This window comes from Vipera berus (assembly GCF_964194415.1).
Source record: "Vipera berus genome assembly, chromosome: Z".
Classification (NCBI taxonomy): domain Eukaryota; kingdom Metazoa; phylum Chordata; class Lepidosauria; order Squamata; family Viperidae; genus Vipera; species Vipera berus.
Window position 1 is genome coordinate 126676043 of NC_138205.1, and position 14367 is coordinate 126690409.

The 14367-nt window shown below is 42.5% G+C and overlaps 2 protein-coding genes across 4 annotated transcripts in view; one reads left to right on the forward strand and one right to left on the reverse strand.

The window, feature by feature from the left end:
- WDR48 (WD repeat domain 48) overlaps window positions 1-7603 on the forward strand; it is a 30455-nt gene extending 22852 nt beyond the window's left edge. The window contains exons 16-19 of the mRNA XM_081345624.1: window positions 151-238; window positions 3182-3258; window positions 3367-3559; window positions 5099-7603. Of these exons, the coding sequence (XP_081201750.1) occupies window positions 151-238; window positions 3182-3258; window positions 3367-3559; window positions 5099-5194 (454 nt within the window). The 3' untranslated portion in view covers window positions 5195-7603. The remainder of the gene's footprint in view (window positions 1-150; window positions 239-3181; window positions 3259-3366; window positions 3560-5098) is intronic.
- GORASP1 (golgi reassembly stacking protein 1) overlaps window positions 3537-14367 on the reverse strand; it is a 28296-nt gene continuing 17465 nt past the window's right edge. For 2 of the 3 annotated variants that reach the window (XM_081345626.1, XM_081345628.1), the window contains 5 exons: window positions 13330-13474; window positions 11713-11860; window positions 10877-11026; window positions 9788-10012; window positions 3537-3712 (listed from right to left, as the gene is read on the reverse strand). In XM_081345626.1, the coding sequence (XP_081201752.1) occupies window positions 3666-3712; window positions 9788-10012; window positions 10877-11026; window positions 11713-11860; window positions 13330-13474 (715 nt within the window). In that variant the 3' untranslated portion in view covers window positions 3537-3665. Of the gene's footprint in view, window positions 3713-7844; window positions 10013-10876; window positions 11027-11712; window positions 11861-13329; window positions 13475-14367 lie in introns of those variants that run through there. The other variant, XM_081345627.1, reaches the window with a different exon arrangement.

Here is a 14367-nt window from a genome sequence, read left to right on the forward strand (position 1 = left end):
TTTTCCTCCACAGTGATTGTGTAGGTTGGTTGGGATGGCAGGGAATGACCTAGTGACCTGTTTTCTTACATATTTACATTTTTATCGTTTTTTCCCTTTGATCCTGCAGCGTGGCCTCTAATGCCCCTTTTCCGAACTCTTTCCATGCAGGTTGCTATGCCGAGATTCTGGCGGTGAAACTGAATCCATGCTCCTTAATGAAACTGTGCCACAGTGGGTGATTGACATCACCGTGGACGTAAGTGTGCCAGGGAAACCAGGAGGGTCTGGAATAACTTTTATTTCCTTTCAGAAAATGTTACTTGCTTGAGGGCATTACGTGTCGTATGACATTATCATGATCTTCTGCAGCCTCTTTGTGGCTATATTTCCTACAAATCCTTGCCATTAGCCATTACTGAGGAGTATTAAATTGCTTCCCCGTTATAAATGGATACTGAGATAATCACATCCAAGTTATAAATTATAAGCATTAGAAAATAATAATTATGAAGAGTCATTTTAACTTTTTCTCATGCCCGCTCTAGAGAAGTGCTTTAAAAATCCTGGGAGAATATTTGATGTACCTAGAATTTGGGGAAGATATTATGAGCGGAAAAGAAAATTGCGAGATCAAGCTAGCCAAGCCTCGGTTCTTGCGTCTACGCTGAAATTTAGTGGCTAGCTAAATCTGTATCACATGCAAATAGTCTTTTACTTAACAATTGTCATGGACCCCTGCTTGTCAGTCCTAAGCTGTGACAGTCATAAAAAAGATTAGTCGTGATCAGTCTGACTTTGCAGCGGTCTTTAAGCCGATCTGTGGTTAAATGAACCAATGGTTTGCTATGGGCCAGGAATGCCAATTTTCATCAAAATTGCCTGTGGGATATTGCGTGACTGTAAACTTTTTGCAGTGTAACATTCGATTGTGTGACCGTGGAGTTGGGGGCACAAACATTGGAACATTGAATCCAGGTTATAAGTAGTCCAAAAGTAGGTCCATCACTACTTCGAACAGTCAATAAATGTCCAGTTGCAAGTCAAGGAATACGAGTATGTTCTGTATGTATCGGATATCATTGGAACTGCCGAGATCATTGGCAGTCCACTCCCTTCCATCCAGGACATGGCACAGAAGCGTCGCTTGAGCAGGGTCCGCAAGATTGTCTGGGACGCTACACACCCTCTTCACGACCTGTTTTCCTTGTTACCTTCTGGGAGGAGGGGGCTTCGTGGTATCCGTAGCAGAACATCCAGATCCAGCCACAGTTTCATTCCATACAGCATTAACCTTTGTCCTTCCATCATATATTCAAGATGGACAATATTTAATTTTTATTTGTTATGTATATGTAGGGGTGTGGGTCTGTACATACAGGTGAAACTCGAAAAATTAGAATATCGTGCAAAAGTTCTTTTATTTCAGTAATGCAACTTAAAAGGGGAAACTAATATATGAGATAGACTCATTACATGCAAAGCAAGTTAGTTCAAGCCGTGATTTGTCATAATTGTGATGATTATGGCGTTCAGCTCATGAAAACCCCAAATCCACAATCTCAGAAAATTAGAATATTACATGCAGTCAATAAAACAGGGAGTGTACATAGAACAATATCGGACCTCTGAAAAGTATAAGCATGCATATGTACTCAGTACTTGGTTTGGGCCGCTTTTGCAGCAATTACTGCCTCAATGCGGCATGGCATGGAAGCTATCAGCCTGTGGCACTGCTGAGGTGTTATGGAAGACCAGGATGCTTCAATAGCGGCCTTCAGCTCTTCTGCATTGTTCGGTCTCATGTCTCTCATCTTTCTCTTGGCAATGCCTTATAGATTCTCTATGGGGTTCAGGTCAGGCGGGTTTGCTGGCCAAACAAGCACAGTAATCCCACGGTCATTGAACCAGGTTTTGGTGCTTTTGGCAGTGTGGGCAGGTGCCTGACGTCCTGCTGGAAAATGAAGTCAGCATCCCCATAAAGCTCGTCTGCGGAAGGAAGCATGAAGTGCTCCAAAATCTCCTGCTAGATGGCTGCGTTGACCCTGGACTTAATGAAGCACAGTGGACCACCACCAGCACATGACATGGCTCCCCAAATCAACACTGTGGAAACTTCACCCTGGACTTCAAGCATCTTGCAGTGTGTGCCTCTCCAGGCTCTGGGTCCTTGGTTTCCAAATGAGATGCAAAATTTGCTCTCATCAGAAAAGAGGACTTTGGATCACTGAGCAACAGACCAGGTCTGTTTTTCTTTAGCCCAGGTAAGATGCTTCTGACGTTTGTTGTTCAGGAGCGGCTTGACAAGAGGAATACGACATTTGAAGCCCATGTCCAGGATCCGTCTGTGTGTGGTGGCTCTTGATGCACTGACTCCAGCCTCAGTCCACTCCTTGTGAAAGTCCCCAACACTTTTGAATGGCCTTTTCCTGACAATCCTTTCCAGGCTGCGGTCATCCCTGCTGCTTGTGCACCTTTTTCTTCCACACTTTTCCCTTCCACATAACTTTCTATTAATGTGCTTTGATACAGCACTTGGGGAACATCCAACTTCTTTTGCAATTACCTTTTGAGGCTTTCCCTCCTTATGGAGGGTGTCAATGATGGTTTTCTGCGCAACTGTCAGGTCAGCAGTCTTCCCCATGATTGTGATTCCTCCTGAACCAGACTGAGAGACCATTTAAAGGCTCAGGAACCCTTTGCAGGTGTTATGGCTTAATTAGCTGATTAGAGTGGGACACTTTGAGCCTAGAATATTGCACCTTTTCACAATATTCTAATTTTCTGAGATTGTGGATTTGGGGTTTTCATGAGCTGTAAGCCATAATCATCACAATTATGACAAATCACGGCTTGAACTATCTTGCTTTGCATGTAATGAGTCTATCTCATATATTAGTTTCTCCTTTTAAGTTGCATTACTGAAATAAATGTACTTTTGCACGATACTCTAATTTTTCGAGTTTCACCTGTATGTTGTGTGTAGTATGGTCATGTATTTGTCATGTATGTGTTTCACTTTGAGAACGGGCAACTAAATTTCATTTTTGATGTGTGCCCTTGTGCCCACAGTAAAAAAATGACAATAAAGGTTATCTTACCTTATATGTTCTGAATACCATTATATATGAACTACATAAGTCTACTTCTTATAAGAGTAAAAGAACCCGGATTGATTTCTGCTTTTGTTTTAATTTTACAGAAAAACATGCCAAAATTTAATAAAATTCCTTTCTACCTCCAACCTCATTCCTCTTCTGGAGCAAAAACTTTAAAGAAGTAAGTATCCAGCAGCAGAGAATAAAAATGTTTCCTAGAGTACAGAAAAAAACCAAGCTCAGTTTTGTTCAGCTTGTCAACTCAACACCAAATCTGCTTTGTCCCTAGGGATCGGCTTTCAGCCAGTGACATGTTGCAAGTTAGGAAGGTGATGGAGCATGTCTACGAAAAAATAATAAACCTCGACAACGAGTCACAGACGACAAGCTCTTCCAATAACGATAAAGCTGGGGAACCAGAGAAAGAGGAAGACATTGCAGTCTTAGCAGAGGAGAAGATTGAACTCTTGTGTCAAGACCAGGTAGGCCTATCTGGGTTCCTCATAGAAAGAAAAAGGGTGGGGTGCAACTAGGGAAAGTCCAAATCGGCGTTTCCCAACCATGAACAGTTGCAGTTATTATGGACCTTCACTCCCAGAATCGGGAAACACTGGTATAAACGTTCAAAAATTGTCCTGTACAAAAAAAGAAAAAAAAAAATAGGAAATCAGGATAGTCTGGAGTTCTGTCAATTACATACATGACAAAGGTATAATTATATTCAAAGGTTTTGAATATTGATTCGACAGCTGTTCCCGAAGGGTGCTCCCCAGCCCCAGATAATGAAAAGATACTCCATTAAATCAATTTATTCAGTCTTCAGCCATTTTAAGATGCTGACTGGGGAATTGTGGGAAGCTGAAGTCCATACATCTTTTAACTAGCCACAGTTGTTTAATGGCAAGGCTTCTCCTCAATCCCGTTGCTCAGTAGATTTGTCTCAACTATTAAGTGGGTGGATATGAGTTTGAATTTATTGGCCTGGTATCTTCTGGAAACTTCATTTTTCTAGAATCCATAGATAAGGAGAGTCTTCTCAATAAGGCAAAATTTCCTTGGGCGACAAGCAAGCCATGAAACGGGGTCTCATTGTGAAGGGAATAATTCCAGCCATCTAAATCAGACATGTCAAACACAAGGCCCGGGGGCCAGATCCGGCCCGCGAAGTGGTTTCATGCGGCCCGCGAAGCCATCCTGGAAACAGGGAGGGAACGGCCCCCGCTGCCTTGGCCCTGGCCCAGAGACCCTCCTCCTGCCAGAGACCCCCAGATCTCTCCCACTCCTGCCCAGGCCCCCATAGGCCCCCTTGATGCCAAGGATGTAGAGCTGGCCACGCCCACCCAGTAGGCCATACGCACTCTAGCCACGCCCACCCAGTAGGCCCCGCCCCCCCGCCCCCCTGAGGGCAACCGCAATGCTGATGCGGCCTTCAATGAAATTGAGCTTGACACCCCTGATCTAAATGATCTGGAGATGATTTCAGATCTATGCTTCTAGTCCACAAAATAAACTGAATTACAGGAAGTCCTCAGCTTAACACTTTATTTAGTGACTGTTCAAAGTTTCAACGGTACTGGAAAAAGTGACTTAGGACCAATTTTCACACTTATGACCATTGCAGCATCCACTTGGTCACATGATCAAAATTCAGATGCTTGGCAACGGACTCCTGGGTCACGTTGATCACGTTTGGTAACTTTCTGACGAGCGAAGTCAACGGAGAAGCCAAGTTCACTTAACCACCCTATCACTAACTTAACTAGTGATTCACTTAGCAACTATGGCAAGACAGGCTGTGAAATGGGACAAAACTCACTTAACAAATGTTTCACTTAGCAACAGAAATTTTGGGCTCATTTTGTGATCATAAGTCGAGGACTATCTATACTTATTTTGAGCGTGTTCCTGAAGCTTGCATTAGCTCCTAGAAGAGAAAGTTGCAAGCTTCTGGCAAAGTTAAGGAGTATACTTCTTCAGCTGGGGCCTAGTTCGTAAATCTAAATTATTATTTTATATGACAGGTTTTGGATCCAAATATGGACCTTCGAACCGTCAAGCATTTCATATGGAAAAGCGGGGGTGACTTAACCCTTCACTACAGACAGAAATCAACGTGAGCCACAGGGTGAAACCTAACTGGTTACCAATTTGAGCTTCCCGTGCTGGATCCAGCTTAGTACTCTGGAAGCCCACTTAACTGCTAAGACCTGACTTTTAATGACTCGGCGCAGACAGAATCTACTTGAAGTGACTAATAAATCTGTAACATATAGATGCAATTGGCGGGACTTAAACTCAAGGTGGTCAGTAGCAAGGTCAAGCAAGAGTGATTTAAGAAGACCTTGACTGGTTCCTGTTAAGGTGCCAAACAAAGATAAGGTGACCCAGCGCAGGTAATCTGTGCAGTTCTCCCATTTATTTCCAAGATGATCATCCTTAATTCACTCGAGCTTGCTATGGAAATTTTTTCAGTCCTGCTAATTCATTTTCAGATTTATTTATTTTTTAGAAAAAAAAACCCTGCATGTACTGTATTTTGCTAATACATTCCACGTAGTGAATTTTGACCACTTTGCCAGATAAGTCTACTTACCGTGCAACAGATTTACTCTTTTTGAACAGTTTTTGTAGTCTAGACTGGAGAGGCTAATGCCCAGGCGGATGATTTATCTTTCATCTGTGATTTTTCTAGGAAAATATTTTGATACTGACTCAAGAATCAGTAGGCTGTGTTATTACAGGGGTCAGTTCATTCAGCATCTTTTTAACTAGTTAAAAAAAATATGTAACTTCCGTTGTGCTAGTTCCATAGGATCACATTTGGCAGAAAACCTGTGTGATAACAAACAGGTTTTCCTCAAATTGTTTTATGTGTATTTTTGTTGATGTTACAAGCTGTACACAAGCTGTGCCCAACTTGGCTTTTTATTTTGCACTGTTTCTAAAAAAAAAATATTGACAGGTCTTTCATATTTGATTTGTACCTCAGCAGTCTAATTTATTGCAGAGGATGGGAGGAAGCAGCCCAATGGCTAAGCAAGAAAAACTAGATTTGTTTTAATTGTTAACAGAAGTATTCTGAGAATAGTGTAATAAGAGTTTTGATTTGAAACAGAAGCACAAACGCCTTTTTAAAACACAAGTCTGATAAACCTGGATTCTCTCTTTCCCTTTCCTCCTGAAATTAACTCTCTTTCCTTCCCGATGACTGTTGGATTTAGACCACACTGATAAGATATTGAAGATTTGTTCAAACTGTAGGGGCATAAGGAAGAAAACTTTGGTTTTTGCCGCATGGAAGGCGCTTGTGCACTCCACACACAAAGTAGAGAGGAGCAAGGAGTGAACATTTGATCTAACAGTCCCATTGGGGCTGGACATGAATTATTCGAATCAGTAACGACAATATAGGATCTGTTTTTATTGACTAATAGTAGGATATCTTTTGAGTTATTCAATTGTCTTTCTGAGTGTTTTCCTTTCAGAACAATAATTTTTCTACTGACTGTTGCAGGGGAAATAGCTTTCAGGTATTTTTTTTTCATTTATATTATGTGGTGTGCAACCACATATTTATTTACAGATCTTGCAAGGTTGTGTGACTGTGGTGCTGCGGCTCGACATGTTTGGGTTGGCAACCTGTCATGGTTGAACGTAGGTCTGGTTCAAAAGGATGCCTGCACAGGTCTTTCATACCTTGAAGCCTCTTACTTTGTGTAAATTTCATCTTTATGTACAGAAGTATAGTTTGCTGCATCTGTGCAACATTGCAGTTGAGTGAAGTAGGTTAATTCATTGATTAAAATTAACTGTAACTTATCCTGGATTATAATCCTTAAAAGACTGTAATTCAAATTTTGTACCCTCCATATCGCCACCAAAAGTAAGTTTAACTCTGTTCTCCTATTTTATTTTTTAAATTAGCCAAGATTTCAATTTTACTTTCTATACCCAGATGGAACCGTTTCAAGAAAGATTAGCAGATGGCCTGCCAATGCCAAAAGAACAAATATGTACTTCACAATTGTATAGAAATTAAAAAAAACTTTAGCTTAAAATTTTAAGCTGTTTTGAGTGTTTTCTTTTAAAGGTGCAGTGTTGGTTTCACTGTTCCAAAAAGCAGAATATAAGATTTGCTATATGAAAATGTTTTGAACTTGCCGTGTAACAAGAAGTATTCATTGGGTGTGGGAGATATATATAATCTGGTACATTTTTAAGAACATTCCACATTTTCATGAAAGTAACTCCTCAGGGCATGTTACAAAATTGGGCTCTGCTGCTTTATTCAATTAAAATGTAGTGCAAAGTACAACATGAGCAGGAGACAATGGCTGTTAATTCTTGAGATTTCATCTTCCTGGCAGAACCCCCTAAGGAAATGTTGGGAGCTCTTAAGCGCAGGATGTTTGTAAAACAGCCTTACGAGAGAAAAGAAACTAATAGGCATGTGCTTCATAGTGTGTGAACCGCATTCACGCTATTCACACAGAACACAGTGTTACTGCTACCAGTTGGTCTCTGGGCAAAACTGCTCCTTGATTTAAAAAGCTGCAAATGGCAGGAGGGCAGAACAGTTGAAGAACCAGCTCCTCACACGTCTCCACATAGATTAAGGTGAGGTTTTTTAACTCCCCCAAATCCCCAGCCAATGTGCTAGGAGTCTGCATATCCTAAAGCTGTTGACATTGAGAAATGCTGGTCTGTGCTATTCATCAGTTGGTGGGACTTTGGGGTAGGAATTTTAGTATGTCTCTCCTGGGCAACTCGGTTTAAGCAAATGGTACTTTTATTTTGCTCAGCTTGCCTTTATACGGGCTTCCTGACTCAGGATTGGTTTCACAACAAATTTTAAACAATACACATTCCACTGTAAATCACTGCAAGACTTTAGTAGCTGACAACCTGCCAAGTTAAAAGAAATTCTAAAAACAATAGAATGGCTTCAGATTAGAATAAATCTCTTATCAAAACAAACTTTTTCAATCTTTAAAAGTAAGTTAAGTGAAATTTAGAAACAACCAACAGAAAATGATTGTTGAAAGCCCATCCCCACATTTTTCAATCTCGGCCCCTTTTAAGATGCAGGGACATCCCAGAATTCTCCAGCTGCTCCATGCTGGCTAGGGAATTCTGGGAGCTAAAAAGTCCATACTTCTTAAAAAAGTGGCTCTGAGGTTGAGAAACACTTGATTTAATGTCACCAATTTGCTCCATTCATGCTAGAAGCAATCTTGCTCACTTTCCATATGGGCAGAAAAGAGTGCTTCTACTTTTAAGAGGCATTAAAAGATGGTCAGTTATCTGCTTGGTAGCATGCACCTCAAATTATGTATTTAGTGCTAACCTCTGACTAGACATAGAGTAGCTTGACAGTAATTGATCAGGGCAGTGGCACAGCATGAAGCAACAACTCCTAATTTAGAACAGAAATTTAAAACCCTACATTGCTAACATCCTTTGATTCTTCAGTTCCCATTTCAAGAGAGTTTTTGTGGGGCTGCATGTAAATTTTCTGCAGCAGCAAATAATGATTATAGCTCTCTGGGATGAAATACAAAGCAGAGGTTAGGAGATGTTCCCAGTCCAACGTACCTACACAATGAGATTGTGTTCTTTTACACGTGGACACCTCTCTTGCTGAAATCCAAACCATCCCATTCGTGGGATCTGCTGGGGGCAAGGAAAGCAGCATACTTCTTTGGGTGGGGGGGGGGTCTTGATTCTGCTCGCACTTTTCAGGAAGCCTTGGGTGGTCAGAGGCTCAAATGGATCAAAGATTAAACAGGTTGATTTTTTCATATTAACGGGGTAGGAGACAGAAGTAACAATTACATTTGCAACGTGTGTCCCCCCCCCCAAAAAAAAACCCCAACCCCTCAGCTTAAAAGCTTTACCTTAAGGCAGGGATGAGCAACCATAACAACTTTACAACGTGTGCAGTTCCCAGAATCCCCAAGTCAGGTGGCTCAGGAATTCAGGAAGTTGAAGTCCACACCTATCGTCAGTAAGGCAGGAGTGGGCAACTATGGCGACTTTTATGACAGGTGGACTTCAACTCCCAGAATTCCTGAGCCAGCTAGCTCAGGAATTCTGGGACTTGAAGTATAAGGATTTTTCCTGCATTTTTTTACCAGCTTCCAGCATGTCTTGCTCCTTCCCTGCCAACTCTTGATAGCGATGGGGAGAAAGGCGGGGAGGAGGGGGAGATTTGGGAAGGAAATATAGAACAAAATAGGTACACTAAGCCAGCTATACCTCTTTTTCAGATTTAAAAACTCAGAACAGTCTCAAAAGCCCCGACAAATTCCAACCTGCCCCCTCTGGTAATGCTATGATGCAATCGGTAGGGATCCTTCCTTTTTAAAAAAATGTATGAGCAGCTAGAGAAAAGAGGCTTTTTTATAAAAAAAAATAGCCATCTGTTTCTCAACTCCAATCATTAGTGTTATTACCACTAAGTAGAATTAACATGGGAATACGTGCCCCAGAGTCAACCGACTGCTGCTATCCGGGGTGGGGGGGGTGGTGGTGGTACAATAGTGCGACTGAAGGAAGCTGAATTCTACTGCCGTTCAAGAAACTAATCAGACGTTTCTGCAGCACATAAAACCAGGGCTTTCTGGTGCCAAAAGCTTCAAAGCCCAAAGGTGAAATATGTCCTCTGAAGGGCTAGGCCCTTTTGGTTTCATCCATCAATTCCTGGGCACCTTTCTCGCTGCTGTCTGTTTTGGGTAGCACGGGGGTCTCCACCCCACTGTGGTGTCCGACAGTTTCTTGAACCTCGGCATCCAGTCCAGATGGTGAGTTTGGAGACGTGTCCATAGGAAGGGGTGGCAGAGGAGACACACAAGGCTTCCCCTCGAGTAGTTCGGGAGAGCTCTCGTCTGCTTGAAGAGATACCGATTCTTCTGAGAATGGAAGAGAGGCCTGGTCTTTTTTTAAAAAAAAAAAAAGAAGACGACAAATGTTTTTAGTACAGGAAGTCCTTGACTTACAATAGTTCATTTAGTGACTGAAGTTACAGTGGCACTGAAAAAAGTGATTTACGACCATTTTTCACACTTGCAATCGGTTGCAACAACCCCATGGGTACATGATCAAAATGCAGATGTTTGGTCTCTCTCTCCCTCTCTCTCTCACACACACACAAAAATAGGAAGCAACTCATTTAGCTACTGCTTTCCTTAACGAGAAATGAGCCTTGGTGGAGCAGTGGGCTAATGCCTCCTTAAGTAACACCTGCTGCCTGCAATTAGTGCAGGTTCGAGTCCCACCAGGCTCAAGGTTGACTCAGCCTTCCATCCTTCCGAGGTAGGTAAAATGAGGACCCAGATTGTTGGGGGCAATTAAGCTGACTTTGTAATAATGCCACGGGGGGGGGGGGGGGGGGCGAAAGCCCTAACAAGCAGGCATATACATAGAATGAAGGCTACTGCTAAGCTTGTAAGCCGCCCTGAGTCTTCGGAGAAGGGCGGGATATAAATGGAATAAAAATAAAAATAAAATAAATAAAATAGTAGTCCCAACTGTATATGGTAGTATGTTGAAATCCTAATTCTCTTTAACTGGATTTGATTATTTCCTGGTGATTTGTCATTATTTGAGTTTACACCACTCTAATCACACAATTCCCCCACATCGTTTTCACCATGTTATGAACCGTAGGTGAGATAACAGCGGAAATAATGAATAAATCACCGCGGACTATGAGGGAACCCAACTAGCACGGGCCATCCTCCCTTTTATTATCTTTTCAGCTCGATCCCAGCAGCCAAATGGCTTTCAACTCTACCTACCAAAAGATGAATGAGTTTCGCTGTAGGTCGATAAAGTGCCAGAAGGTTCCAGAACATCTGATAAAGTGAAAGGAGGAGAAGAAGGCACGTGGGCTGTTTTTACTAAATCGATTAATTCAGGAAAAGAAGCTCCGGACATATCAATAAAACCTGTAGGGAGAAGAAAAGACAAAAGGACAAAAGCTGGCTGGACAAGTCTTAAAAAAATTGCCAAGGTTGTGGACCCCTGACCTAAACAGCACCAAAACAATTTTAAACAGCAGAGACAACATTCTGGCTTCCTCTTGGATGCAACGGCACTGGACGTCAGGGAGGCCTAGGGCAGCACCTTTTGTTTCTTTTGACTTTACAAATCGGTGTGGGCCATCCCGGTTTAGCATACTCAAGACGGTGTGCAAGTACGAGTGGCTTTTAAGAGTCTTCTGGAACCATGCTACCCTTGGTATGCCAAAACAAAGAGGAAATAGGACTGATTTCATACACCTCAGCCCCGGGTGGAAGAGGCTAGAAAATTCTCAGTTGTTGCGCAAGGGGGATGCTTGTGAAGATGCACGTCACTGCAAAGGAAAAGAACCGCAAGGATCTGAAAGCTGACCAAATGTTCCCGTTGCATCTTGCACACTTACTCGTTCTCCGCAAGAAAAATAACTTGGAACATTTTTCTAGTCAGAGGCCAACAAATTCAACTCGTATGTGCATTTACAGAAGTTGCCCCGATGTGAAGTAACTTCTCAAGTACTTTGCCCAACCAGATACCCCCTTTGGGGTGCTGGCCAGCCATTCCCACTAAAGTCAGCATGGATGGGGAAATAAAAAAAGGAGAGGTATTGAATTACCTGGATCCATGACTCGCTGAAGAGGAGGAGGAGGAGGAGTGGGGAGGTGCAGGGAATTTTCTAATGAATAGGGGGTCACACTTTGACCGGAGATGTAATCCAAACTCTCCGTTTCTTCAGTCTTTAGGTTAGGTGCCATCAAGGAAGCCTAAAATAAATAAAAGAATCCATTTTGAGTGCCTGTGAGATGACCTTACCCCCACTGCAATTTAGATGCCTCCTAGTAAGGTTCTCTGCTGAACAACAGAGGTGGATGGCTGAGTTCCCACATTACTCTAAATTATAAAGTGGTTTTTTTTCTGGTTCAATTTGGCCAATCAAGTGCATTATTGAATAAATTGTTTTTTTTCCTAGCTGGAGGTAAGATGCCGTTTTAGCATGTTTTTTTTCCCTCACAGCCAAAGGTCCAGGAAGCATGGCAGTAATGCAAGGACATCGTTAGAGGGACAGGACCAGAACAGCAATAGCAATAGCATTTAAACTTATATACTGCTTCACACTGCTTTACAGCCCTCTCTAAGCAGTTTAGAGTCAGTCTGTTGCCCCCAGCAATCTGGGTCCTCATTTTACTGACCCAGGAAGGATGGAAGGCTGAGTCAACCTTGAGCTGGTCAAGATTGAACAGCTGGCAGTCGGCAGAGTCAGACTGCAATACTGCATTCTAAACACTGCACCACCATGGCTTTTGGTGGTGACACAGAATACAGAATTGGAAGGGATCTTGGAGGTCTTCTAGTCCAATCCCCTGCTCAGGCATAAAACTATAATATTTCAAACAAATGGCTGTCCAATCTCTTCTTAAAATCCTGCAGTGATGGCGCGTCCACAACTTCTGGAGGCAAGTCATTCCACTGGTTAATTGTTCTCACTGTCAGGAAATTTCTCCTTAATTCTCTCCTTGATTAGTTTCCATCTGTTGCTTCTTGTTCTGCTTTCAGGTGCGTTGGAGAATAAGTTGAACCCCTCTTCTTTTTGGCAACCCCTGAGATATTGGAAGACTGCTATCATGTCCCCCCTAGTCCTTCTTTTAATTAAACTAGACAGGTCCAGTTCCTGCAACAGTTCATCGTGTGCTTTAGCTTCCAGACTCCTAATCTCTTTGCTCTTTTCTGCACTCTTCATAACCTCAGTATCTTCTTTGGTATCGCGGTGATCAAAACCGGATGCAGCATTCCATACGTGGCCTTACCAAAGCCACAGAAAGCACTTCACCAGAATATTTAGACCTCTTGAAATAACTCGGGCAAAGCAGGGAAAGTGGTGAACGAAATAAGGTATCAGAAATTTCAATGCAACCATCTTATGCCACAATTCTTTCGCTATCAACCTGGAGATCTTAGAGCAGGGGTCTTCAAACTTGGCCCTTTTACGACTGGTGGACTTCAACCCCCAGAATTCCTCAGCCAGGCACGCTGGCTGAGGAATTCTGGGAGTTGAAGTCCACCAGTCATAAAAGGGCCAAGTTTGAAGACCCCTGTCTTAGAGGCTGCTAAAAAAAAACCGGAGGGGGAAGGGAGAGAGGGGGGCTGTGATACCCCCTCCAACTACAAAGAACATTGATTTGCTCACGAGGTGTACGGGAGTTAACTAAGCCATGTCCAGCATGAAAATCCATACCTCCATGTAGCCGTTAGCCGGGGATTCGGGAGGGGCGTCTTCAGAGGGCAAAGGAGGAGAGGCACCGGTTTTGGTTGCTCTCTTTAAGGCAGCAGCCTGAGTGGGAATTCGGTGTAGGTAGCCGTATCCAATGCCGCATCCTAAGCTGCACAAGAAAGCAAGTCTTGTCAGAAGTAGGGTGCAGACATTTTAAAACATAATGGGGGAAGCTGAAAACAGAAAAACATAACGGGGGAGCTGCCAACATTATTAAGAGGAACTCTGCTCTTTGCATCTTCAAATCTGCATTAGTTTATCAGACTATAAAATACAAAGGAAAATGAAAGTAATGGGAAACTGGGGGAGGGAAAAGGGGGGGGGAAAGTGTGGGGCAGAAGGGGGAAAAAGGGGAAAAAAGGCTTTTTAGCACAATGGAAAATAATACTAACAGGCTCAACTTTTTTTTACTTTTACACAATAATATGTACAGATAGTCCTTGACTTACAACAGTTCATTTAGCGACCGTTCAGAGTTACAATGGCACTGAAAAAGTGACTTAGGACCATTTTTTGCACTTACGACCGCTGCAGCATCCCCGTGGTCACGTGATCAAAATTCAGACGCTTGGCAAACTGACTCACACTTATGACCATTGCAGATCCCCCTTTGCGACCTTTTGACAAGCCACCTCAGTGGGGAAGCCCGATTCATGTTAGTAGCTCAACAAATGCCATGATTCAAGTTAAGAATTGTGGCAAGAAAAGTCGTTAAATGGGGCAAACTCCAAACACCTAACAACAGAAATTTTGGGCTCAATTGTGGACGTAGGTCAAGGACTACCTGTCATTTGTACAACAACAACAACAAACCCATCTAATCAGCAAAACCAAAACCAAAGTTTTATTTCCTCCCCCCCCCCAATCACAAGCACAAAATCCAGAAGCGTTTCCAAATGAAAACAAAACTTAGATATGTTCTTTTCTTTGAATAAAGTAATCTCTACTTTTTCCCCTTGCGGTGGGAAATAATACACAGGAAAACTCAAGTTGAGTCAACAC